This window comes from Amblyomma maculatum, chromosome 7, assembly GCF_055883805.1.
Source record: "Amblyomma maculatum isolate TAMU_Amacu chromosome 7, ASM5588380v1, whole genome shotgun sequence".
Classification (NCBI taxonomy): domain Eukaryota; kingdom Metazoa; phylum Arthropoda; class Arachnida; order Ixodida; family Ixodidae; genus Amblyomma; species Amblyomma maculatum.
Window position 1 is genome coordinate 2825432 of NC_139350.1, and position 27610 is coordinate 2853041.

The window sequence follows — 27610 nt, forward strand, 5'->3', positions numbered from 1 at the left end:
ATATGCCTACAAGACTCCGGGAACCATCGAGGCTCTACTCGAGGGCATAACAATCAACGAGGTTCCACTCATATGTATATTAGGATTATGGATCAAAAGTGACAGGAAGACAACGCACACCGTGCAAAGCTTTCAAACCACATCTCATCAGGTTGCTCGCGTGATCAGTTGGCTTACTTGAAGCCGCAAAGGCATGCGGGAGGAGGACACCACCCGCCTGGTACAGGCCCTGGTGATGACCCGCCTCTCCTACGGGCTACCACACCTCACCCTGCTCAAAGCAGATATGAGCAAAGCAAATGTAATCACCCGCATGGCTTACAAACACGCATTAGGCCTGCCCAAGTACATGTCAAATGACAGCCTTGAAGACCTCAGGCTGACCAACACCTTTGCCGAAGTACGAGAAGCGGTTCTTGCCTCACAGAAGGAAAGGCTTTTTACCACCAGGGCCGGAAAGACTATCTTAGAAAAGATTAGCACACCAATGGACCTCCAGAGAGTCCAGGACACACAAGACATCGCTCCCACTATTTGATCTCACATTTGTGCGTCCTCACTGCCAAATAACGTGCAGAAAGAAAATCACGACGGCCGAAGAAAGGCTCGAGTAGACTACTTGCGCCGAACTCACGGACAGACAAGAAACGCAGTCTACTTTGACGCTGCCACATACCCAAACTCAGCTTATACCGTGGCGGCAGTGCTAGACACCAACTTCAAGGAAATCACAAGCGCCTCTACCCCACAACACGTAACCCAACTGCAGCCGGAAAAGCCGCAATAGCGCTGGCCATACAGCATGGAGACGCCTCGGTACAGAATCTCAATACAGCTACAGACTCAAAGTCGGCCTATTGGCTCTTTCTCTCCGGCAGAATCCCGAAACTCATCGCACGTATACTCAACACTGAGTACACCCAAAAATCTACCAGTAAGCACCAAATCACTTGGACTCTCGGTCACGAGGGTCTTGAGGGTAACGAGGCTAAGGATGGCCTAGCTTGAGTATACACAAACCGAGCAGGCAACCTCCCTGACCTCATCCCCTGTCCCCCTCCTATGGAGAAAAACTTCTTCCTCTCAGAATACAGATACAAGTATTTCCCCTCCGCATTGCCAACTTACCGCGGGAGAGGCTAGAGATTGGCGCTAGCTACAAACACTTTCCCCAGCCTGCATAAGCTTAACATCGTTTTTCCTGGTCAATATAACGATATCTGCCCTTGGTGTGGCGAGACCCCAACTATATACCACGTCACTTGGGGATGCTTCGGCGACCAACCACGTGGCTTGGACACACGAAATTCCGAGGAACAGCGGAAGACCTCCCTGCTGAGATCATATTTGGAGACCCAGAGAAAAATGATTGAACAGGCCAGAGCCACAGCGGTGGCATTGGGATCCTGAAATAAGGATTCCACCCGAAATGTTTAATCTCATTTAGCTCTTTTTCTCTCTTTCCTTTTTTTCTCATTTCCTTTATTGGCAAAAGTTTTCAACAACAGCACTCGCTGGGGTGGGGGTGATCGGCCGCGGCGAAGGGGGAGGCAACTGTTTTTTTCTACCTATGGTTGTTGAGAGCTGCTCCTTGGATGCCATCCGTGGGGTACACACGAGCCTTGCAGGACTACCGCAGGGCAGCTCGCACAGGCAAGGCACCAACCAGTACGATCCAAATGTTGGTGCCATCCGACGAGCAGCAAGGTGAAGGGGCCCCACTATCCGTCGGCAGGTCCCAGAAGTTAGCCTGACGGAAGGGTATTGTTCCCGCTAACACGCCTTTGTTGGCAGGCAGGGGTTGGCCTCCTGTTGAGCCGGACTGTTTCCATGAGACTCCGCAGCACGGTGACTCATGGCCACAGGGCCGCAGGCAGGAATGTGGAAAATGGCAGCAAGTCCATTCAGCTTTACTTGATCACCGTAACTTGATCTCTGCACAACCCTCCGGATCTCCGAAAAGGTCGAAAAAATTGCGCAAAATGAGTAATTAACCAATTGGCAAAATGCGGACCAGTGCGAGAGCCAAACAATTTTATCCGGCACCGCACTGCGTTCCGTTAATCCACACCAAGCACGGGCATCCGCGGTTCGTTTGCAGGCATAATAATCTGGTTCCGCGAAACTTCCCATTCGCCTTCTCAGCCCCAAAAATACCAAGTTCTGCTTTCTTGGCGACGAGGTGAGAGGGGTAGTAGCGAGAACAAATGGTTGTGCATGTTTTCTTTAATTTTCATGTATGTGTGCGTGTGTTCCGAGACATTTCAAAGGTGTAGCCACGAGGTCCGAACATGGAGTGCGAGACCGAGCCGTCCACGAGAACAGCAAACCGGAAGCTGAGTGATTGCCTCGATCAGCCCGGACGGTGGCCCTACTTTTCTTCTATATCGTTGTAAGTATTTTCTCTTCTGTTTCTTTGGCTCTGGGAGCCGGGTGCCGCAATCTGCTGACTGGTATTACAGCCATGATGGCTGGAAAGCACCGGGCGCTGGACGCGGTGGGCGCCGTTCGCTCAGAAGTTGCGCTAGGATGGCAGCGAGCGAGTAGGGTCACTCTGGGCTCCTTGGCAGAGATGCATATCCTCGCGGCATTGTGTTCTAAACAATGTCCTTAGCCATAAAGCGACCAGGCTGAAGGCTCTTTTTGGGAGCTGCCTGTCGCATAACGGAGGACAGTCTAACCGTGGCATAAAACATGAGCAAATGTGTTTTTATGTTGTATGCCATGGCTAGACTGTCCTCCGTGGGCACCATGGGCATGCTAAGAATCATAGGCCGGTGTCCTACTTGGTGCGGGGCAGTCGGCTTTTCTTGGGTGCACGGAATGGTGTTACTATGATCTCTCAATTTCATCATTATCATGATCTCGAGGTGCGAATGTAGACCGCAAAAGTCATAGTAGCGAAAGCGCAAAAGCAGTCTTCGGCAATAAAAGGTTTCTGTTTTTCAAATGCCACTAAAAAACTTCCTAAAGTAATTGAGCAACCATAAATATTTCCAAAACGTCTCTTTCCTCTCAAAGTATGTCTATTAAGTGCGGAATATTGTTAGCTGTGCTGCTCAAAGGAGAAAGGTTTGCTTTCGTTTGTAGTGTTAACGTCCCAAAGCGACTCGGGCAATGAGAGACGCCGTAGTGGACTCCAGAAATTTCGACCACCTGGGATTCTTTAACGTGCACTGACATCGCACAGCACACGGGAACCTTGCTTTTCGCTGCCAACGAAGGGGCCGCCGCCGAGGCCGGGATTCGATCCCGCGCCCTTGGGAACAGTAGTTGAGCGCCGTAACAGCTGCGCCACCCCGGTGGGGCTCTCAAAGGAGAAAGAGCCATCGCTTATATTGGATAAATTTCACAATGACATGCTGTTTCGCTGTCTTTTTGCAATTTATAGTCACAATTTTGAATGTTAAGACATTTTTTTTGCTGAACAGCAGCGTTTATCTTTGCATTATTTTTTTGCCAAAAGTTGTAGTTCTGCACTCGATAGTTCTCCGGCCCATGATGCTTTGGGCGCCCATAGTGGCTGAACTACGGTAGCTGAACTCGTCGTCGGGAAACTTCATGCAAACTCCCATAGAGGGCGGCACAGCTTCCCTTTAGGAGAAAACTTTTCCTCGCTTTCCCCTGCCACGGCCGGTCTCGAGGGAGAGAGCGCTTCTTTCTCTTACGGCCTCTCCAATGGGGTCTGTTTGCACCGCCCGCCGCGCCTCGGTGGGGTCGCCACCGCCCCACTGCTGCTCCTCCGCTACAGCCGTTCACGCGCGAGGGAAACGCGCGCTCGCTTTTACCTTCGCCCGCGTCAGTTGCAACCGGCAGGTCCTGACATTTCGCCCCTTATGGTTTATACAAATCCGCAATCAACATCGAACATTTATCGTGTACGATGAATAAAATACAGTCAACAATCCGCTCACGCGCGCGCTCCTTCGTCAGTGCGGCCGTGCACGGTCGAATGAAGCTTCGGGTATACTTCAACATTTTTTACCCCTAAGTTTTGTACAAAAATAAATTTACCAGGCTATGCAATGTGCCTTTGAATGTTTTAAGCAGGTGTAGCGCGGCCTGACATGAGTGCATGGTGAACTGTTGGGTGGAGATTCTATCAACCGCTACCATTTTCGTTTAGATCAAAAAAGGCACCGGCAAAAATTCATGGCGCATGTCAGATTCTGAGTAAACAACAAAAATTTGCTCATATAGTAAAAATTTCACTTGTCTAGTGGAGTGGGCTGTTCTAGCTTCGTTCAAAACATATCAGTCGGTTGAAAGACCGAAGATGTATATGTATTGTCGCGACTACTTTTAATCAAGGAAATGGGCATAAACAGTTAAGCAGAGTCGGAGAGCGGCAAACAATAAAAAAATTGTCCTTCAAAGTTACACATTGCACTATATGTTTATCAATTCATCAAAATGCGACCTGCGTCTAGAAAATTCAGTCTCAAAATCTTCCTGCACGGCTTTTGCACATAAGGAGTTGGCCTCTCGGTCTTCTCTGTCACTTTCCTTGTACAATTAATTGAGAGAATTCTGAGAAATGTTTCAAATATCAAAAAAGCTGACCTAATAACATAGCTGTTGTCAATTCCTTTCGGGCAACTCAGTGTTGAATTCTGAAATGCTGACTGAATCAGGATCTTAGGTACTTCGAGAACATTTGTGTGTATAGTAGGTGCACGGCAGCTTTTTCGAAAAAAAAAAGCTTGTCCAATAGGGCAACAAGCTCTGGTTTCGGATAATGCAGTCCACTAGAATATTGTCCTTGTAGAAGAGCGTACTACATTGGGGCTGCTTCTTTCGCTAGTTTCAAGAATAGCGCAAGCGTCACACCCGAAGTTGATTAACTAAATGATATATCCAGCGGCGTAAGGTAAACCGGAATATGTGACAGTGGGAAATGGGATGGTAGGAGATGCCATCACTTCCTTCAGTGCCTTGATTTTGCTCTCAGATGAAACGTCCGTCTTGACAATGTAGTCATGTGCCGCTAGCTGTTACGGCCCTCGCATCTAGCATATGTCATTCCCTTCCGCACACTAACCTTACTTTCCCGTAGAGAGCCTGAATGGGTCGCTATATAGGGCTTGAAATGAGTCTTCAGTGAGAGTGTCCTTCTTTAACGCTTTAGAAGTTTCTTGCATACTTTCGATATAGCAGGTGAACTCATTTGTAAGTCACTGCATCGAGTATCACCTTCATCATTTATTGGCCTCTTTTTACCAATTCGAGCACAAGTGGTGTCATGATCAATATCGAACCATTTTTTATTGCTTTCATAACAACCTTAATATCAAGTAAAAATTTCCTTATAACAATGTTTATTTGCAAAATTAAAATAATCTTTATAATACCACACATTGGCTAATATATGAATTGTAAAAACATTTAAAACTCAACCCTTCAACGTTTACTTTGACTGTTATACTAATACTTTATATCATGCAAGCATTTTGCAATTTACATTACATTTTTATGAAATTATTTTCATCTTCGGTGTTACATGTATGGTTTCGCATCTAGCGCTAAAGACGGTTTTGCTGTAGCAGACGAGTTGCTGTCATGTTAGCCTTGAAGAAGCTTCGATGTGATCACTTCTCATTAAGTTTTTTTTGTTCCTATTCTTGTACAGGCTTGGGAAAAAATCGGATTAAAATGGACAAAAGTAGCTACCATGCCGCAATGTATGCCATGCTTGTCGAACGTTTGCTGAACGACAGTGTTTTTTATATCCGTTCACGTGTGTAGTACGTTGACGACATGCCGCTGCAGCATCTACCTTCTGTGTTCTTTAATTTCGGGGCTGCACTCACCCCGAAACTCGCGAGCGACAGTGCGAAACCAGGCAAAAGCCACCCGCCGCCGCTGAAGCAGACGCGGAGCGAACAGTGAGCAGGTCGCGCCCCTTGCGGTGGCGGAGAGCGCAACTCAAGAAGAAACGTTCCCATTGTTCCCGCGGCGATTGAGAAGGCCGTAAGAAAGAGCACGCGCTCTCCCCCGAGACCGGCCACCCGGCCGTGCCCCTGCTGACGATCCCCCTTCCTTTCCCCTCTTTCATACCCCCTCCCCTTCACTCGGCCCCGTTGCGGTGTCACCGTAGGGCAGGGTCACCTCAGCCCCACTGGGCGGGCTCGAGAATTGCAGCACTGCGGACTTCCTGGCGTTGAATTGCAGGCCCAGTCGGTGCACGCAGGTGGCGGCCAGGGTGACCAGTTGCTGGAGGGTGTCCACGTTCTCTGCCAGCAGCACCAGGTCGTCGGCGTATGCAAGGCCTGGCAGAACCCACACTTCCGGCATTCCCTCATACATATGGGGAAACAGGAAGCTCAGCCCTGATTCAAGTAGGGTTTGCTCAAGGCTTGCAGCATATAGAGCATATAGGAGCGGTGAGAGTGGGCAGCCCTGTTTGAGGCTCCTCGTAACGGGCACGTGCTCCGAGCGGGCGCCACCAAAGCAGGCCACAACCGTGTTCTCGGAGTACAGCCGGCGCAGTAGGTTTATCCACACCGGTGGCATTTCCAGCTCTCCCAGACCATGGAACAATGGCTCAAGGGGGACGCTATCGTACGCCTTGGCGACGTCCAGGAAGCAGCCCACCAGGCCCCGAGCTTCTTTTCGAGCAATTTCCATCGTCTGGCTAAGCACAAAGAGGTTGTCCTCTAGGCGTCGTCCTGGGCGGAATCCATTCTGAAGTTCAGTGAGCACACTCGCATTCTCTGCCCATCCACTCATCCACCCTTTCAAAATGTGGGCGAACAGCCGGTAGAGTACGCTCGTTACGGTGAGCGGCCGGTAGTCTCGCAAGAGCCCCGCATCGCCTCCTTTCTTTGGTACGAGGCTAACCCTGCCACACTGCCAGCCCGACGAGATCGGGTAGCCATTTATTATTCCGGTGAATATGGATGCCAGGATATCCCGCGCAGCATCGCCGAGACTCTTAACCACACCTGCCGGGATGCCGTCGAGTCCCTGCGCGGTGTGCGCTCCAATGCGTGATATAGCGCGGTCTAAGGCCGCTCGCGTGACCTTCCAGCCAGGCTCAGATCCTCCTTTGGGCTGGTTGGGGGCTGGCTGGGTTGAGCATTCGTGGCGTGTCATAGGGTCCAAAGGCAGGGGGGATTCATATGTCTGCGACATGTGTCGTGTGAGGTGTTGTGAAATGTCGTTGACTGGTTGGCCAGTATTTTCGTCCCTGATTGTCGGGGTTATGTGGTGCCATCTGTGAGCCAGGTGGCTAGTACACCCTGATAAAGGTGTTCGCCAAGATGGCAAGAGGTGGCGATACTAGTGGCAGCGTACCTAAAACCCCTTGATACTTTGAAAGTTACGCCAACGATTGAACTTTGCCGCCGCCGCGCTACCTCCTCGCCTCCTCCTCGCCCCCTGCGCGCCCCTTCGCTGAAGGCCGGCTCTCCGCCCGATTTCCTGAGCGACGATTGGTCTCCTTGCCGTTGCCCTTGGAAACCAACGCGCGTCCGGCGTTTTCCTTGTTTTCTTTTTCCTTCGCGCCATTTTTCCCCTATTTTCGGCGAGCGAATATTGCGCGCTGTGCTTTTATTGCAGCGTGCAAGCTCTATGCCGTGCTGTAGCGCGTACAACTGCAGCAAGCGATCTGAAGATGGTTATGCGGTATTCATGATATCTCAAGGCAAGCGTGACGGCTTGCGCACGAGTGAATGGATTCACAAGATTAGTCGAAAGACGTTTATTCCTAGAAGCAACAGAGTTGTTTGCGACGTCGAGTGCCTTTCTCACTCCCCGTAATAGCGCGTCACCTGACGCTGCGTTTTTTATTCCTGCTTGCTGCTCAATATTTTTGCGGCGGCAAAATAAGGTTGTCCTCTGCAGCATGCTGAATATTCTGCGAGGCTCCAAGGCTCCATCATTTAACACGCTTCGACTTCTGTACAGTGAGAAACAGGGCGCTATAATCTGCTTTTTGCTGTCAGAAATAACTGGAAAATTACAGTCTCTCGATTGCATTTGTCGCGATTATGCTAGGATCCCTGGCCTCCTTCACTAAAAATCAAAATTCGGGCTTGTAGAGGAGCTAGCCTTTCCAGCTTTTACTTGTAGTGTGCGTCGGTTACTCGGGAGCATTGAATGCTGGCCCTGAAAAACTCTGGCAAGTAAACCCGAGGTATTGCGGGTAATCTGCACTAGTTAGGTCGTATGGCATCTTTTTTTTTTCAATTCTTGAATGTGTCTTGCCATGCTTCGACGCACGCGTGGGTTAAAAAATACGCGTTCGTTTTATCAGGGATACGGCCAATGTGCAGGAGGTGTTCATATGATCACACACGCTTCACTTTGACCATGACTACAAGGCGTTGGCAGGTTACCTTCGCTTTGAAAGCTGGAGCTCTAAAAGCGCGATTCCGCGTATTCATTTATTGCGAGAAAAGTTATCCCATCGATGTCAAATCAGCCGGAATCATTGCATCAATTTTCTGTATTTACGAAACTTAAACAATCAATGATGATTATAGTTATTATGTAAAAATAGGGGAACATTTTGCGAGCAACAATTCTTAACACTGTAACATATTACTCATTTCAATTGTATGCAAGATTTTTTTTTCACCTAGCCTGAGTAATTATCTCATCGCTCTATGTTCTAGCTACATTTCACTGAAGACCAGTTTGAGCCGCCAATATTACACGAACTCGAAAAAAAAACAGACCAAACGCAGTTCCATCAATTTTCTCTCACCGACCTGTCTTGAAGTAAAGGAAGCCTCCTCGACAGAGACATGAACCTCGCGCTGATAGTAGTCAGTTATTTCTGTGGCTTGCTCTTTTCCCACCTCCATTTATGAGAAAACAAGAAAGTATAAGAATTAAAAGTCAATGTATAGTTGTCTCATCAGATATTATGAGATAATAGAGATATGACTGACAACGTAAGTCAATGAAAATTGAAGTATATCAATGGGTCATGGGACGGCATCAGATTAAATAGTGATGGTTATGAATAGTGATAGGTAATGATGGTGACTGTTACGGATAATAATAGTAAATGATAGTAATAGGCCCGGATAGTGAGGTGATAGTGTTCGTTGCGGATAGTGACAGTTACGATAGGTCTCTGGCATTAGTAGATATAGTGATAGATAGGATAGCGATAGTTAATGAATTGGCAGTTATATGCTTTCTCATTTCCGCACGTTGAAGACCTATGTGCACCTTGTAATTTTTTTATTTGATTGTTGCGTTCAATGAAATCAAGCTCTTTTACACAGCGCATGAGACCACAGCATGCTTGCCCCAGAACTTCAGTGTATCGGCAATAGGGCCCACCACTTCTCCCAGTGTACCCTGCTGTCTTTTAACCACACGCGAAGTCAGTGAGGGGCCACGTACTCATAAAATTATTTAATTCCTCCATCAGCATCATATCAAGACTGCCGTGGCAAACCTGTTCCTTGCCTCGAAGCAGCAAGGAACAGCTCAAAATTTGATTTTATACAAAATTAACTAATGAACGCAGATTATCGCGGATCGCTAACTAGCACAGTGCCATTACACTTGGCCTAAGCTTTCCAACGGTATACGGTTCGGTGTTGCAGCTAAAATTTAGATTTTCATTGCAATTTACTAACTATCAATTAATTTGGCCCAGTAATTGATTGAAATACATGTACAATTAACCAATAATCCAATCTCATGGTTGATCACGTGACATATACTATGCTTAGAGAGATAGCTTGGCAGTAGCGAAATAGACTAAGTCCTGCTTTAACCTTCTCTAATCTTGAAGCTCAAAGCACCAGCCTGGATCGTTTTCTGTACCGCGGTGACAGATTTCACGCTCTAAAAAAAACAAACACAAAGTCAGAGGCAGTACTAGATTAAGTGCACAAAGTAAAACCTTATCATGAGACTTAAAAAGTGTCTGTAGCACAGAACTCGCCTGAAAGCTTTGTTTATCAGTATTCCCCATTCAAACAGTTCTAAGAAGAAACCAATCAATTCATGAACTTTACTATAGGCATTCTCAATGCTTTTCTCGCAATTTTTCAAAAATTTTGTGCACTCCTGGAGCGCAGACCTGGCCCAAAAGCTCGCGCTTCACTCACTGCTGCGGCCGGCCGGCGGGCGTCAGGGGGAAAAAGCGTGTCGTGCGCAGCGCTCGCCGCCGCCGCGCGAGGAGAATCGAGGAGGAAAGCGCGGCGCGAAGGAGAGTGTCGCTACTTTCAAATTATCAAGGGACTTTAGGGCAGCAGTAGTTCATGACGGCGCCAGGTGGCGCGCAAGTTGTCACTTAGATAAAACCCCTCAATAGACTAAAAGTAGCGCCAACATGTGAAGTTTGCCGCCCGCCTCCTCTCCGGCGCTCTCCTTCGTCGTTTGACCCTCTCATTGGCCGAGCGCCGTCACGTGCTCGCGCGCGCTTTTTTTTTTTTGCTGGGCGTGCGGCTTCCTCCTTTCCAGCGGGGCGGGCGGCGCGCGCGCGGCACATATCGCCGTGTATTTTGCTGTATTTTGCTGCGGTTCGCACCTCTTTTTCGCTGGCCTTTGAAGTCTTTTGTTTCAAATGCCGACTTGCTGCGCATTCGGGTGCAGCACAACTGAGCGGGATGGCAAGAGGTTATTTAGAATACCATCCGGGAATCGCAATGCTGCTGGGAGGAAGGTCTGGCTTCATCGAATAGGCCGGAGGCTTCATCGATGAAGGCTTCATCGAATGCTTCGGAGAGCGCGCGCGCTGGTCGCGCCCCGCGTAGGTGGAGCCACGGTCGAAATGCGAGAGGAGGAGCGGCGCCGCCGGAGGAGGAGAGAGGAGATGGCGCTACTTTTAGTTTATTGAGGGGTTTTACACTTAGATGCATGATCTCTCCGGCATGGCTAGCGTAGTTTGAGAACGCGGCGAAGGCAAGTAGCCCAGTCGGTGATATCTGTCGTTTTCCTGCTTCTCACCTCGTTCGTCGGACTGCAAAATGTGTTCATTTCGCTCGTCTGTCTTATGAATCGTTCGTGTGCTGTAGTGATAACAGATGGCAGCGAAATCAAAGCGCCAGACTCACTGTTTTGCCCCCGGGTGCACGACGGGGTATGTTTCCTCAAGAAAGAAAGACAACAAAGCCTCTGTTTTTTCTGTGCCGGATGACGAGGAGAGGTTTCGAGCGTGGCAGAGAGCGATTCCTCGCGCGGACAAGCCCTTGGAAAAGACTTCGGTACTGTGCGAACTGCATTTTGATGAACGATTCATCATACGTGATTACATTCATGTAGTGAATGGAAACGTGGTGAAGATCCCTCGTGGCCGGCCTTGCCTCAGCGACGATGCTCTACCAACGCTGTTTCCAAACACACCAACTTATCTGTCCAAACGACTACCCCCGAAGAGAAAGTCGAAGACATCCAGTGGAGAAATCATGGGAAAGAAAAGAAAAGTAAGTGACGGTTCGCGACACGAGACAACTACGTTTGACGATGCGAGTACTGGCGCAACAACGGCTCATGACACATGTAACCTACGGGAGCTGGAACATCTTAGTCCTGACAAGCTACCCACCAAGTACTGGTCGAGAAGCCTTATCGCTGGAGTGCCGGAAACAGTCGCATTTAGCGTTTGCGCGCCAGACAACGATAGCTTGTGCTTCAGAAAACTCGTGTTGTGTTCCGCGCATGGAGACCACTACCACTGTTCAGTGTTTGTTCAAGGTGTATCGCTAAAGAAAGTGGACGTTTTTGACACTAGGGAGTTTTAGAATAGGGGAACCCAAGGATTGGGGCCCCCAAGAAAATACCGTGCCGTGGCGTAACGTTCGAGCCAACCGGAGAGTTTTAGAATAGGGGTTTGCCGACGCAGCGGAGCGGGGCTTGCGTTCGTCGATCGCAGCGCCCTGACGGTAAACCGTGAAAGCAATTAAATATATAAAAGCCAAAACAACGCTATCTTATTAAACAGAAAATGCTGTCATTGTACAAAAATATCCTAAAAATACCAGTTATATAATCTGTTTTCTTCAGACAAGACGAAATCGACCAATCTTAATCAATCCAGGCTGAGCCGGGAAACCTCATTTGAACCTTCCGCGCTTTCCGACGCCTGGTCCCCATGGCAACCACACGATGCGAACTCGCTAAGCCTAGCAGCTCGGTAAATCCGGAAGCAATCAGGCAATATGGGGCGTTTTATCGCTTAAATTTGGTGGTGCGGGCATCATGAGACATAGCACAAGCTTCGTTGGCCTTTCGTTTGCCGTGAACGCGTGACACCATGCAGCGGTAACGACGAATGTGTGCCGAGGCGAGCGGCGGCCGCTTGACCGGACGCCGCCATATTGCCCGACCCTATCCGGCAATAGGGTCCACGCTATTTCGCCGAGATAGGGTCGCCGTCGTCCGCTGACCCAAAAACCCAAGGCCCGCTTGGGTTCTGCGCATGCGCACTCGCGCCCCGCTATTACCCTATCCCCCTAACCGATAGGGTCCCCCTATTCTAAAACTCCCTACTGAAAGTTTGGAAGGCCTCCTTCGCTCTGTTAACGAGATGAATTCGTGCGCGGGATTGGAGAAGGACCTGATTGAAGAAAAATTTCCCAAGACTGGACAGGTCAAGTACAGAATTCATGGAGGCAAGCTGCACAGTGCGAAATGCTTCGGTGTATCACAGAGTGAAGGACCATGTCTTCAGTGCAGATACTTCCGTAAACTTCTGCTAAATCAAGCCTCCTATCGAAGGATGAGGGCAAAAAATAATCTGACCGCGTCCAAAAAGCTGGTGACACGTAATATGCAGCTTCGTCGCGAAAGGAAGAAGGTGCAAAAGCTGAGATCCTCCTTGGAAACAATGAAAGAAGAGAATGCGTCTATATCAAATTCAAACCTGCTGCAAAGCATTTCTGCTTTACCCTTAAAGCAACAGCAGCAGGTAAGGCTATGCTTTGATGCTTCCAGGAGGAAGGGAACTCAGGGAATGAAATACAATCAAGAGTGGCTTCTTGAATGTATTGTGATGAGAATGAAAAGCCCCAAGTTGTATGAGCATATCCGAAAACATAAAGTAATGGTCCTGCCAAGTAAAAGCTGCCTCCTAAAATACATCAAGCATTACAAAAGCAGCTTTGGTTTTAACGAGAAAATACTCGCCGCAGTTGCAGAGAAGACGAAAGGCATGGATGAGTATTGCCGGCATGGAGGGATCTTAATTGACGAAATGAAACTGTCTGAAAATCTCAAGGTAACCAGCACTGGAAATATTGAAGGATTTGTCGATCTAGGTGCATACTCTTCACAAGCCCAGAGCACAGAGACCTGTGATCATGGCTTGGTTGTGCTTTTTCAGCCATTTTCTGGGGATTTTCAGCAAATTCTTGGAGTATTTGGCTCGCATAGTAACGTAAAAGCAGACCTGCTTTCAAGGATTGTTGTTGACGCCACGCTAGCTGCAGAGAGGTCCGGCCTTTTCGTGGACTTTGTAACTACAGACGGTGCGTCATGGAATAGAAGCATGTGGCGTGCTTTTGGCGTGAAAGGCTCTGCAAAGCAGACTGTATGCAAAGTGCAGCACCCTGCAGACGCTGGGAGAAGTTTGCACTTTCTCTCCGATTTTCCCCATTTATTGAAGTGCATCCGCAACTCTGTTGTTTCAACAGGCCTTGAAACACCGGAAGGAAGGGTGAGAGTGGATGTTATCAAGGAGGCATGGAAATGCGACAACAGAGACATTGTGAGGCTCAGAGCAATGCCACACGTTACACGGGCAGTGATCGAGCCAAATGGCTTTGAAAAAATGAAGGTCAATTTTGCCTGTGCTCTTTTCAGTGATGAAGTTCTCAGAGGCCTTTATGCATACAAAGAACAAGTGGAAAGCGTGTGGGGCACAGGGTCAACTAGTGCTACTGTAGCTTTTACAAGAAGAATGCGCTATCTCGTTGCTGCGATGACATCCAGGTGCAGCAAGGATGGTATGCGTCCAAATTCTGAAAAATTGTCAACTTTGAAAGAATTCCTGGTGTACATAGATACTTGGGAGGCAAAAGTCGGGAAACTGGGCTTCCTTAGTGGTCCAACTGCAGAGGGTCTTCGAGTAACGCTTGCCAGTACTATATCCCTCCTTGACTATGTTACTGGCAAACTTGGTTACAAATATCTTACGACTGCTCGTTTAAGCCAGGACCCCCTAGAAAACATATTTGGAATCCTGCGGCAAATGTCTGGATGCAACGACCATCCGACGCCGACACAGTTTCTGCTTTCTGTAAACTGCCTTGCATTTTGCAGCTTGGCAAAGGCACCTGCAGGCGGAAATGTGTCTTCAGGTGTGATCAAGAGCTTGCTGACTGCCGACCCTGGTGCGGCAAAAAACATGCATAACAAGCTCGATGAACTCATGGACATTGGATGCCTCAATGAAGTACATGATGTGCTTAAAAGTACCGACAATTTGCCGGACCACACTTGTCTTGTTTCAGTGAAGAGTGATGCCCGCATCACATATTATGTGGCAGGATATGTCGCACGCAAGATGCTGAAAAAGACCAAGTGTGAGGATTGTGCGAAATCATTGCTTTGCTCAGCCACTAGGCCTGACCTTCCCAGTGAAGCCTCTTTAACTAAGGAGGTGGACAGAGGAGGGTTGCTGTATCCTTCCAAAGAGCTTGAAAGCCTCATCTTGAAGATGGAAGATTCATTCACTTATTGTTTCAGCTTCAACAAGCTCAACGCAAACAGCATTATGGAACTGATATCATGCTTGGCAAAAAATGAATTGAACCTTGTTGGTTGTGTTCAACACAACAAGGAGGTGACAAATTGTGTCATTAAGTTTTATGCACTTACAAGATTGCATTTCCTTGTTCAGGCTGAAAACAAAAAAAGACAAGGAAAAAGAGAGAAGGCGCGGCTGCTAAAACTACGACGTGTTACATGATTTGATTTGTTGCCTGTACATATAGTGTTCAATCTTTGTGAGCTGCAAATATCTCAATGTAAATAAAAATTTTTTTTTTCTAACCATTGCTTGTATCACTGCAGTCTCCCGCGGCGCTATGCATCTATTTTCAGTGAGCTACAAGTGTCTTGATAAATAGAAGACTCCATCCATTGGGACAGTGATCCTTGAACAGTAAAAAAAAAAAAAAAAAAAAAAAAAAAATTATGGGGAACAAAAAACATGCACGCAAGCTTTTAAGTTCACAAGCGACCTCCTTATACCTTAGCTTGCCAGGTTGTTTCCGTTCTGCGCGTGGTGCGCCCATAATTTTATTTCCCAGTTTGGTTTGTACAAAAAAAAAATATGCAAAAAAGCTTATAATGCACGTGAAAACAATAACTGAGGAAGAATCAATTCGGGCGCAGAAAATGCCGCGATGAGGTCTGGCCGTTATAGCGCGCGTCTGACTGCCTGAGAAGCGCGCGCTGCTGTGCGCTGCTTGCGAAGCGATCTAACTGCCGACATCAGCGCCGCCGCTGCATCCTGAACGCCTGCTTCGCCTCGCGCGCGCCGAAGCTCTCACCTCCCAGCTTCTAGTCACCATATCAGCATTAGGGTGCCTCGATGTTGCGCGCCGCCGGCGGCGCTGGTATCGAGGCACCCTAGGCAGAATGTTTACAAACTCGGATCATCGTTTTTCGGCACATAGGCCCGATAGAAAGTTTTGCAAATGGTACTTTAAACATTTTTGGCAAGCCAAAAGCAGAGCTCTGGCAATAACCTTTCAGCCCAGCCTGCGCCATCCGCAGAACGTTGGTCCCAGAGCTAATTGGTCCATTGGTCCGCGCTAGCTGTTTCTAGGGCGCTTAACACTTGACCTAACACGCTTAACACACGTGTAACGTAACCTCCATGCATGGAGGAAGGAAACAACTTCCTCCATGCCTCCATGCAACTTGGACACGGTAGCGCTACCACACAACGTTTACCACATAGTAACGTTGCTACCATGGTAGAAGAACCTCCCGCCGCAAACGTTGCTCGCGGCGAGGTCGGCGAGGTGTGCCCACTATGCCAACTATGCTCTATCACTGCCAGGGGCATGTGGACAGTGTGGATGTGCCCGAGTACAGTTGCGTATGCTCGTGACTGTGATGTGTGAGCTTCCTTGAGTGCTGTGGTAATTGTGCTGAACGTAACTGGGGCATTTGTCTTTCTGAGATTTAGTTTTGCTTTGAGCACACACTGGCGTGTTGCGCGCAGCGAACGCGAGGGTAGAAAGTGTATCGACAGCACAATGCACAATTCACGTGATATGAGGCAACACCCTTGGCTTTCGATGTCGTAGCAGTCGTAGTGTGTGACGTAGCCGTCGCGAGTGGGTCTTCAGCTGGGTTCGTACTGAGATCTCTACGTGAGACTAGACACACGCAAGAGCACTTTTGCTGCAGCGAAGATGAGCAACGACAGCTCGGCTGTTTTGCCTACGTCCGTACAGCACGTTATACTGAATACGGGCAACATCTTGGGATGCAAGGACCTCACCAAGAAAGTGTTCCAGTCACTCGGAGAAGAGGCGAGTTCACACGACATTCTCGTTGTCTAGTTATTTTTGTTTGTAAGCTTACCTCGACTAAGCAGTCATTCGTTGTCCGCCTCACTTCTCGTGGTCATGTATCTTCGTTTCTCGCCTGTATTACATGACGCGGTGGGCGATTGACGCTGTGGTTACATACCGGCACTCGCCTGTAGTTTTCGCCGTTGCCGGGGAGTAGTACTCACGCACCCGGCTCTTGTCGGTTATCAGCTGCAGTACGTACTCACTAGCTGTAGCTCGCGTAGTTTTTTTTTTATTTTTTTTTTCTTTCGGCAATTTTTGGCTGGTGCGTAGCCTAAAAGGAACTTATGTAAGGTTTGTGCAAAGTGCGACAAAATGTCCAGCTAAGCCGAGCGCTCAAGTCTCGAGCTTGCTAATTGACTCCTCTAATGATGCTAGTTTTTCCTTCTTCGTATGACCTCATCGCTTTTCGTTAACATTTCTTGCCGTGATTATGCATGCACTTACTCGATGTTCAGTGCATTAAAATTGCACGCTGCGATGGTGGGTCCTCATGAAGAGATACCGCAAATAAGCTACTTGCAGGCTTTAGCGAGCTAAGAAGCAGTTTTTGTCGAAAATGATAGCAGGGGTGCGGTACGAAATATTTAGAGCGCATTCTTCCCTGAACGTATCGAAAACCAATTTTTGTTGCAAAGTGTTCTCGGTTTTGTGCGTAGCCAATCTGAGGTGGATGCTGGGAGATTTTGGGCAAGGTGATTCTCTGTGCAGCCGGTAGAGCTGCTGATCCAACAGATACTTGAGTGCCTGAGCCGAGTGCATGACGCAACTTGAGAGCAATCCATGAGTCGATTATTCTGATGTGTCAGCTTCGAGATGCATAACTTATGTGTCAGACATAGAACTGTCAGTGAATGGTTTGACATGCATTCCCTTCTCAAAAAGTAGTGTATCATGAAGATGTTCTCATGTTCCAGTCATCATGTGGTATTGGGAGAACTTCCGGGAGATTTACGTGGTTTGTAATAAATTGTGGAGTGGTGTTTAGTATGTGCTATGAAACTTCGCTGGTCTTGTATCAGAAAAAAGTTGTTTCCAAGATTTGATTTATGTGTTGGTTGGTATTCTATGCAACCTTTGGCTAACGTTATGTGAAATGCGACAAAATGAAAAACCCCGTGTCTGACATTCTATTCAGGCATTTTGGCTGTTTGTATGGTGCACTCTACATGCATTTCTACACCATGAAGGGAAACAGCCACTCCTTCATCAATCGTAGGACTGACGAAGGAGTGACAAATTTTATTGCAATCAAATAGCTTTCATTGTTGGCATGAGGTGTAGTGTATTCTTTAGGACCAATGCTTGGCTCCTCCTTTCCTCTCCTCCCATGAATTGGTTCTCGTCCAACTCGTCGTTCCACTGCTTCAGCCGCCAAAAATGAGTTAGTCGTTAATTATATTGGTTTCAATTTTGAAGCCCTAGAGGGTAGTATCTGTCTGTAAAAAAAATGCATTTTGTGCTATTTGTGTGTGTTTTCTGCTTGGCAACAGACATTTTATATTGGCGCTGCGTATGAAGATGCCGGAGGCTGTGATGTTCTGAGAAAATGGTGCTTCTTGGAGCAGTTCTTAGAGCAGCATTGCTGACTATCTCGAATTAGTGTTGGCAGTGACTCTGACTTCTTGTTCAAGCTGGATATTGCTTCAGTTTACAGGTGCGATGGCGGCAATGTGGTGCAAGGACTGCCAAGTTGGGCTTTGTGCAACACCCTGCTTCAAGATCTTTCATGCAGTGCTTAACAACTGATCATAAAAACTTGTTTGTGCTAGAACGAAGCAACCTGTATGTACTTTTTAGTGTGTTGTAGTGTCTTGCATCAAAGAAAGGAAACCTCAAATTTCAGCACGTTTTGACTCATTCTCACGGTATGCATTTAGGAAAAGCCACCCGGAATGGCAGGTTTTTCTTTTGAAATGTTTGGGCAAATCCTAACCAGAAATCAGGGCTGCTGTAATATATTTTCTCAATCATAATTGAATAGAAAAAATTGAGCAGTTACAAAAATTGGCAATTTTGGTATGTTTCTCTGGAGTTAAATTGACGGTTAAAAGGTTGAACTGCGTGCTCTGTACTTTACATTGGAGATGCAAAACGTATATATTGCTTGCAGTGAGCCACACTTTCAGCATCAAAGTGTTTACACAAACAAATTCTTGTGGCAAGACAAACTACACCGCATTAAATGTCACTGTACTTGTGGACAACCTTCTGTGCCTCTGAAGCGAGGAGTAGGCAAAGGAGTAGGCTCTGTTCTGAACAGTACACACCGTGCAATTGGGACAAAGGACTGTTCCTTTTTCAGCCTAGTTCCCAATGCAGAGCCACAGAAAGCTCTCCCCACACATAGTTGATTCATCACTCTAAACAACCTGTGTAATGCTTTTCAAATAAAGTATGAGGCAGCCTTTTTTCTGTCATAGGACTGGTATACAGTTTTATGGCAGCTTGATAGGTTAGTATTGTTGATCAGTCAGGAGCTAGTCCTCCTCTATAGACTGTAGTAGCCTTCAGTCTGTAGGGATCTCTTTACTGTGCTTAACTGCAGTCATACTTTGACTCTCCACACTGGTGTCATCTGTGGGCTCCTAAAATTGCTAATCATTGAGCCAACAGTTAGTCACTTTTTATATACTTGGTGATTGTTTTAATCAAATGTTCATTATTTTCCACTGAATTAGCACTTGGTAAACATGCTTCAGAGTTATTCTACTTTCATTTACAGAAAAGATGCTGTGACGGGGACTCTTGGTCAGGGATTTTTGCACACATTAAAACCCCCATTTTGTGTTTTACTTTGCAGCTGATACAAAGCCTTACTCTGGCACTGGTCAAATGGAAGTCATCAAGCAACCATGTCAATTGTGTGGTAAGTATCAGCTGAGGCCTTCCCTAAGTATTTGTGTAGGCTGGAGATAAAATGGCTGATGAAACTTTTTTTGGCACAATTATATACACATTTGATTGAAGTTAGAACTTGCCTGCTCTTGAATGGCTTTCCTTCATTGGGATATTCCAGACCTTGATTTTGAACATCAAGCAGGAGGGATAGTTGTAGTAATAGTATTCAGATAGTGTGCTATGCAGGACAAGCACTTTGTAGAATTTCTCTTACTTGGGGTTTTCATGTTTGTGATTGTTCACTGCAAGCCAGCTAATAATGACTGCATGGGCAGGGCAGGGAAGTGTGTGAATTCAGCGGGTTGCTGTATTTTGGTCGCAGTTAGATGTTATAAATTTGGGTTAGGCATGAGTGTTGGTTGTCAGAGTATATTCAGTTCAGTTTCATTTTTCCACATTTGCCTGGATAAAAGCTGCCAGAGCAGCTTGACTATGTCCAGGAAGCTGTTACAAGGCACGCCGTATAAAGCAAGCGCGACAACAAAATGCAGTGATGAATAGGTGCAAAAGCTTTTAATATGCATCAAAGAAAAAGCATAAGTGAGAGAAAACAATGCATAGAAGTCAGTTTTCATACAAATGTAACAGCACTGAAAGTAATGTAAATAAAAGAAAATAGAAGATAGCTATAACACTGCAAATCAAGTAAATAAAGAACAGTACAGCCATTTGCGCAAAGATGACACAATACAGTCAGAAATAATATGCATAGGAGCACAAAACAAAACAACACACATTCAGTCACAATTTTACAAAATAGCCTAGCAGTTCTTTTCTGGTATATCAAGCAGGGTTATTAAAAGTATTGGCTGAAAACGGTCCTCTGATCTACCGTGCTTATAGCTCGATTCTGTGGTGGGTTCCCTTACTCTGCCACTTTTATGTCTGCTGCATTGTGTACTGTTTTCTTTCCTTTTTTTTGCTTATAACAGTCTTGGAATATTTAAGGTGCGCCGAGGTAACTTGGCTTTCACAGTAAAGCTTTAAAAATGCTTTTGCTCTCTTTGCTACTTCAGTATTATGTGGCTATTCTTCAGGAGTTTTAGTTAATTGTTTTTTTTGTCCTTGATGTGGTAGTGAGGCTTGCAAGCCATGCTTCAGGCTTGGTTTTAAGCAAATGTACAAAGACGCTGAGCGAATGAAGGTGCAGCCAAAAATATAAAGACAAGCAGGAGCACACAGACACAAGTGCCTTCTGTGTGTTTCTCCCTGTCCTCATTTTCTTGGCAGAGTCTTCATTCGCTCGGCATGTGTAAACAACTCGTCCAAATTTCTGCCATTTTTGTTCACAACTCTAGTACATCCGGCTCTTTTGCTCTTGGATTTTTAAATTCGTGCGTCCTCATTTCAATGACTGTTGATGCTGAATGTCGGATTCTGCATCTGCTCCAAGATTCTGCCTGCCAGTTATTTTCGATGGTTCCCTTTTGCGATAGGCCATGGCATGCAAATCTGAAAGATGCGTTCTGAATAGAGGGCGCAAGCTAGGTTCTTCAGCAATGGCCTTCATACAAGCCACTTCTGGAGTGAACCACCAGGGAATGGCACTTGTCTGTGTGTTTCCTGTCATCCTTGTCTTTTTGGCCTTGCCTTCACTCAGCTTTTATGGCCAACTTGCCCAAACCTGTACGAAGCCTACAAAGACGATGCAGTCTGTTTTTGTTTCGTGCTGTCAAAAAAAAACAAAACAAAAAAAAACAGGCCAGTAAAGCATCTGTCAGTGCCCCTCTTCTAGGAAAAATGATGGGATCATTGCCTGTGACCTGGTGCCTTTCCTTCTTGGGATTGAGTAGAGAGTGAGCCAAAGACTTTTAGATGTCTTTTTGTGTGTGTTCATTGCCCAAGATTTTGAATGACAGATGTCTTGTATTACCTGAGATCAGCAAAGTTTAGATGGTTGTGGGATTATGTCTGTACAAAAAGTTGGTTGTCGTTTTACACAACTGCATGCATACATCACTTTTATAATTTGGCTGGCAATGCATGTGGGGCCCTGACGTCATTGATGCAGGCGTGTTGAATGTCATTAGAAAATCATGGGGTAACTACCAGTTATTGCATTTGTAATTAGATCTAGGGTTTGTGTCAAGCTTTACATACATCAGACTCGTAATTGTTCTTTACCTTAGTTGGAATATACAGGGATTTCTGTATTTGGGGGGCCAGAGTTTAAAAAAATTTTTGTGTGCAAACTGTTGGCCTAATTGAAAGCAAACGTCACTTACAATGTAGCATAATATGGTCTGCATTCTTTGAGAAGTAATTTAACTTTGGCGGCGCTCACTTAGAATTTTTGCAGTTAGCGAAGAGCCAATGTCACCCATCAGTGCAGTTTTCAGAAAGGCTAGCCGTGCAGCCTGAACAGTGGGCTGCGCCTCTTGCCGGTCAGAGACGCGACCAACAGCTTGGCTCAGCGGGTGCGCAAGTTGTGCAGTTTCTTGAAGGTTTCGTTTCGACTGCTTCATAAAATTCAAGCCAAGAGGAAGAGCTATTGCTCTTCTAACTAAATCACCATAAAAATAGGACTAATTTTTGAAACAAACAGCCAACTCGCCCATCCACCGAGGCTTTCGGTTGCTTCTTCATCCGGCAGGTGGAGCAGCCTGTCGGATCAGCCGCTTGGCTTGTGCCTGCGACAGCCGTACTTGCAGTCAACAGCAGTTTCTCTTCAATTCTGGGCAATGCAGGCAAGTACTCCTGTTAAATCGCATCTGAAATAATGTAGACCATAACACACTATCTTGTGAACGACGTGTGCACTCCACTGGGCCAGTAGTTTGTGCACAGGAATCTTTTGATGTCTAGCCCCCCAGATATGAAAGCCTCTGTAAGTTACGTTAAAGGTAAAGCGGCAGTGTGGAAGCTTGGTTGCCTCTGAAAAATCCTATGATAGACCTTGGCCAGAGTAAAAATGTTAGCGTACAAAACATGCATTAGACAGATATTAGAACACTCGTAAAAGCTTTTTACGTGAACGAACGTAGTACAACTAGGAAATCCTGAGCACAAATCCGAGATGCTCATTTATGACAGCTACAGCCTGTGTACACTCGCACCCATGTTTCGCAGTCTGCTAACTTTCTAAAATATCGAAATACGTTGGTGCTGCAATGGGATGAATTTTTTTTTTTGCTCTTCAGTGATCAAACGGAGATGAGCAGGAAATCATGTTCAACCTAGAGGTGCGCATGCGACCAAATACTTCCACAACAAAAAGGTTAGAGTTGTTAGATGTGAAGGCAATGCGTTTATACCCATGTTGTTGAGTAGTTCACTCCTTATCCTTTTGCATGCACACACACACACTCTCTCCTAAATATGCTTTGTATTCTGCTGTCTAATCCCTTTTTCTACTGCTTGTTATGGTCACGTGAGGTGAGCACTTGTGTTATGATGCTACTGCGTGCTGTTCCGAGCTGATTCTCTTCCCTGGTAGTTTTTTTGTCTGGGAACTTATTTCTAAATGTTTTGTGATTTGTCAACCCATGGAGGCCCAAGGCTTTGCATGAAGTTGGTAAAATACAGTGTTCAACTTTTGTGCGTCTCCACTTCCTCTGAAGGCAGCCATTGTTTTTTTGTCTGGTTGCTTGCCACTGTTGTGCTAGTGCAGTGGTTTATGGGCCAGAGGTTGACGTTCGTTTACAGGCGGTCTGAGCAGTCAAAATTACTTTGTGCCCTAGCTCAGCCAAGATAAAACTTTTCCCCTTTGTTTTGTAGTGAATTGAGTTGAAGCCATGTGCCCCAAGCATCTAATAAAAAGATGTGGGCCTGTGTGAATGTTGGTATATGGGTTTCATTAATTGAAAATAGTTTTTCCTAGGTGCATTCTTGCCTAAGGCGACATTTAACTTCATTTCAGGATGAGAAAAGGCTCCAGTATGTCAACAAGGACCTGCCTTGTCAAGTGGCTGTCAACGAAAGGTCAACCTTCAAAATCACAGGTGCCTGCCATCTTTTAAGTTGTTTATGCAATAATCATTTACCTGCTTCGTACACCTCATGTGTGGAGCTAAGATGCTGTGTTTTTCAGAATTTGCAAATATGACCACTATTGCTCCTCTCATTGGGGGCAAAGTGTTTTTTGCTATGAATCCAAGCACCTCTACAGGCTGGATGCAGTCCGAGCTTGTAATTTGGTATACATGCAGACAAAGGAAAATAGTTAAGAGGAACAGATAGACAAGAACGCTTCATAAACATCGCCAGTGAACAGGTACAAGTTTTGGATGGCAAAAAAAGTGTCGTCAGTACTACGCAGAGGTTACTATATGAGCAACATTTGCAGTAATCACACAGCATAAGTACATTTTCAGTGGAAAAAGCACAACCTTTTTTTTGCATTCTTCCTTCAGGCTTGTTATATTGTTTAGTTTGGATGGTACAGAATTAGATGCCTTGTGGTACTGTCTTATCCTTTCACCAGGGAAATCTTGTCCACTTACATTTAATACGGTGAGTAGAGCACAGAACTGCAGTATTGGTGGTGCCTTATGCATCTGTGTAAGGGCCATATTTTTCTAATAATATTGTTGGGGTGTGGCCCTAGAGCGAGAATGGCATTTTTTTTTCATTGCATTGCTGCCAGTAAAACAGGCTGCTGAAAAATTTTACTGGCTAATGTCACATCGCACTGTGGTATTAATGCTAAGATCGGGCAGTCGTCAGACTCTAGTGACGTTCTGAGGTATGTCCAGAACGGTGTTTCATGCATGCGGCCAGCGGCACTTAATATGACGTGGCCTTAACCTGGCTTGCTTTTCTGTCACTTTGTGATGCTCAAGGCCTGGCGGAAATCAGTTCATTCTGTTGGGATGCTATTGTGTGGTGGAAAAATGGTAACGAGGTTAGACATTTCATGGTGAATGGGTGGCTAGATTCAAAGCACCGTCGCTATAGATGAGGGCTCCAGAGGTGGCTCATTCACACCCACATTCACTTGCAATCACTCACTCGCAATTACATTCACTCACTTACGATCATGCGCACTCATTTGAAATAGGCTGTGCATAGATGGCATCCTCCCACAGTCTTTTTTTTTTTTTTTCCTTGTTTGCTGACGAGGCTATAGGATATTGTGGTCGACAGCTCCTGTGGCTTCCCTAGCATAGTCTGGTTCGCAGAAATGCAGTGGTGAACTGCGCGGAGTTTTGTTGGGCCTTGGCCTTTTTTTTTTTTTTTAAATTTTTTTTTACAGTTTGATTGCTGAAAGGAAGTGGTCGCTTATGACTCATCTTGGCCTGAACCAATGATAGACAGGCATGTGTGGTCCTGCTCAGAGACAGTGAGTGCTTGTTTAGTGTCTGTTAAGATAGTTAATTTTAAAGCGATAGCGTTAAGGGCCCCGTGTCACAGAAAAGTCTGTGTCGTCAGCGGCTGCCGTCCCGCGTCGTCCGGCGTTGGCCATGAGCGAAAAATCCTTGAAGCATTAATAAATAAAAACAAGTAGGAAAAATCGCCGACCTGAGGAATCGAACGTGGGCCTCCGGGGTGCAAGACGAGCACGCTAACCACTCCGCCACGCCAGCTAGATGGTTTGAAATGGACAAAGGCGTTTCTATTGATTGCGGTGTTGTCTCAGAAATGTCCCCTAGAGAAGTGTATTGTGGCATATAATAATAATTATGAGCATGTAAATTACAGAATTACAGAACATGCAGTTAAGCGAGTGGCAAATTACTTTCCGCTGTACTTCCTCTTCGCTTGGCGTGCACGTAGCGCCATCATGCGTGTGGCGCACGGAATAAGATAGACAGGGTATGGCCTCCGAGATCTTCATCGCGCCGGCTCGGATTGGCAACAGTGTTGCCGACGAACTACGACTGCAACTTGAGGCCCGCGCCTTTCGGCAAGGTGGCTCGCAGCGCTTCTACGTCCCGGAAGGATTAATAAATAAAAATGAGTAACTTTGGACAAGTTAACGAGTGTTGTATCATGTGAATTACGTCTTTGTGTCACTCAAAAGCATGACAAGCAAATGAGTAGACGATGTGAACGGGGCGCGATAACGCTATCGTGTTCCATTCTTAACGGCGAAGCTTAAACGTCCTCCAAATTTTTGCTAATGGTACTCTGGTGTTGTTTGCAGAGGTGTGCGCAGAGGCACTGAATGGCTACTGTGCTAGACAGTCTAATCCTGGACAGTTTCTGAGTGCCAATAGTTGATGAAAAGTGGCGTGTCTGTCTGCGATTCTGCATGAACATATTGGATGTATATGGAGACTATCCTTCATGGAAGGTTAAATGTCGAATGCCAGTCTCTAGTAAAGATTTGCTCAGCAAAAACGAAATACAAAGAGCAGTGGCAGGGTGTTCCTGGATGGGCAGGGTGTTGCTGCAGAGACAGAAAGTAGAACTTGCTAGCCACACTTTTATCAAACAAAAGCGTTATGCAGGCACAAAGATAGAAACTCGAGAAATTATTGAATCGCCTGGTCCAAGGATGCATGTGTCAGCAGTCCGTCCTTAGCGTTATTGTCAGCAAAAACAATTAGAATTTCTTTGCTGCAGGGAAGTTATAGTGCTGTTTTCTTATTTTTGATTGGTTGTTTATTTGCATGAATGCGTGTGATTCATCATTGTTTTTCTTTTTGTTGTTTGGAGCCTGTTCTATTTAGTTCCACTTTTCAAGCTATGAAACTTCAGTTGCAAGTCAGCTCCCATTCATGTGCGTCTTTCTTTTGTTTCCATGAAAGTCTCGCTGTTCTTTTTTGAAATAGAGGAAGGTCCATTCCAGAAGTTTTAAAGGAATTCCTGATGCTGTTCAAATATCAGCGCAGAAAGGATTGCTAAAATCTGAGTGTGCGAAGATTTGTTCAACTTGAAATATTCACTGTACAAAGATCGGATGAAATGGCATCTCGGATGTCCATTTCACTCACCCAGTGCCAAGAATTGGATACAACCAATCTGAATCATGCTCTGTGGAAGCTCGCATGTAGTCCTTTCCCCGCGAGGGCTGCCTGCCATGCTAATTACCAACGTCGTTCTGTGTACATGTCGCAGACAAGGATGTACGACGGAAAGGCAGAACCACAATAGAGGCACTCTCTTGTGCCAGCTTTTCATCCATCATGCTTTTGTGCATTGCAAAGCTGCCATTGCTCCCCATCCCATCCCTTCACCTCAGTCTCCTGTTCTTCCCTCGTTAAACATTCAGGTGTTTTGTCTGTTATCTGGTTGTCTTCTTCGCTTCCTGTTCACTTTCGTCAGTTAGTACAGCAGCACTTCTGTCCGGGATAGCTTTAAAACATGCTCCTAGCTTGATTCTTATCAGCTTGCATTTGCTTGTACTGATTTTCTTTCATAGCTTCCCTTCTCTAGAACAAGGTGCATGATACTAAGAGGCATATCTTGAATCCATGTCCCTGGTATAAAAGAATTACATCAAACTGGATGCCAATCCTGTCAAAAGGGGAGCTCCCAGTAGAGGCTGATTTCACTGGCAGTTCCACTGAACTGCCATCGCCGCAGTGCACCCTGCGAGTTTTGATACTCTGGCAGATACCCGCATCGGTGTGGCGTGTTCGTACGTGCAATAAGCGGTCCTGTCTGCTTCGCTACTCGGTGTTTCTTTGCATGAATTGTGGGGGCATGCGTAAAACACCACAGCCCCAGATTTTTTGTTTTTGCAGAATAAAAAACATATTTCCAAAAAAGATTGCAGAAGCGGGTGATGGGAGGTAGCTAAGAAAATTTTGTGCAGCACGTTTAGCTCTCTTGTCCCCTTTGATTATTGTCCATCGGCATACAGTAAATTCCTAAGCTCTTTAGAGTCTTAAATGCCTTTTACGTGCCGTTAATCTTTGAGGCAGCCGCAGCCTCTCAAACGGGGTACAAAAGGGGTGTAGTTAGCCTTCGTGCTGCTTTGTCATCTTTTCAGTGATTTCTGCCCATTTTAAGTTGAGGACTTTGCGAAGTTTTATTGTGTTTATTAAATAAGTCCATAGAGGGATTGCATGCTTGATGTTGTTGTGGTTCCTCAATTTCGTGCAGTGGGAAAGCGCGGCTATAAATGTAGAATAACAGCTGCTATTTTGTTGAATTTCGTTCTCGGATCATACATAATATTACTATTTGGGAACAGTATGTTTGTCTGAATATAACACGCCTTACTCGGTATTTCACATAATGAAAAAGTGGTTTACCCATCAGTCAAACATATTCACACTCGTACTGCAAATATAGCTAGGATCAGTTGTGTGGGAGCTGCA

General features: G+C 46.1%; 1 protein-coding gene and 1 long non-coding RNA gene across 5 annotated transcripts in view; one reads left to right on the plus strand and one right to left on the minus strand.

Annotated features, from left to right (window-relative positions):
• LOC146182597 (uncharacterized) overlaps positions 1 to 16705 on the minus strand; it is a 169064-nt gene extending 152359 nt beyond the window's left edge. Inside the window, exon 1 of the long non-coding RNA XR_014708616.1 lies at positions 16510 to 16705. This is a non-coding gene — a long non-coding RNA (uncharacterized LOC146182597). The remainder of the gene's footprint in view (positions 1 to 16509) is intronic.
• Gclm (Glutamate-cysteine ligase modifier subunit) overlaps positions 15574 to 27610 on the plus strand; it is an 84834-nt gene continuing 72797 nt past the window's right edge. The window contains exons 1-4 of one of the 4 annotated variants that reach the window (XM_084608877.1): positions 15574 to 16457; positions 19303 to 19368; positions 21994 to 22087; positions 23260 to 23341. In XM_084608877.1, coding sequence (XP_084465003.1) covers positions 19355 to 19368; positions 21994 to 22087; positions 23260 to 23341 — 190 coding nt within the window. In that variant the 5' untranslated portion in view covers positions 15574 to 16457; positions 19303 to 19354. The remainder of the gene's footprint in view (positions 16458 to 19302; positions 19369 to 21993; positions 22088 to 23259; positions 23342 to 27610) is intronic. The other 3 variants (XM_084608876.1, XM_084608875.1, XM_084608874.1) reach the window with 3 other exon arrangements.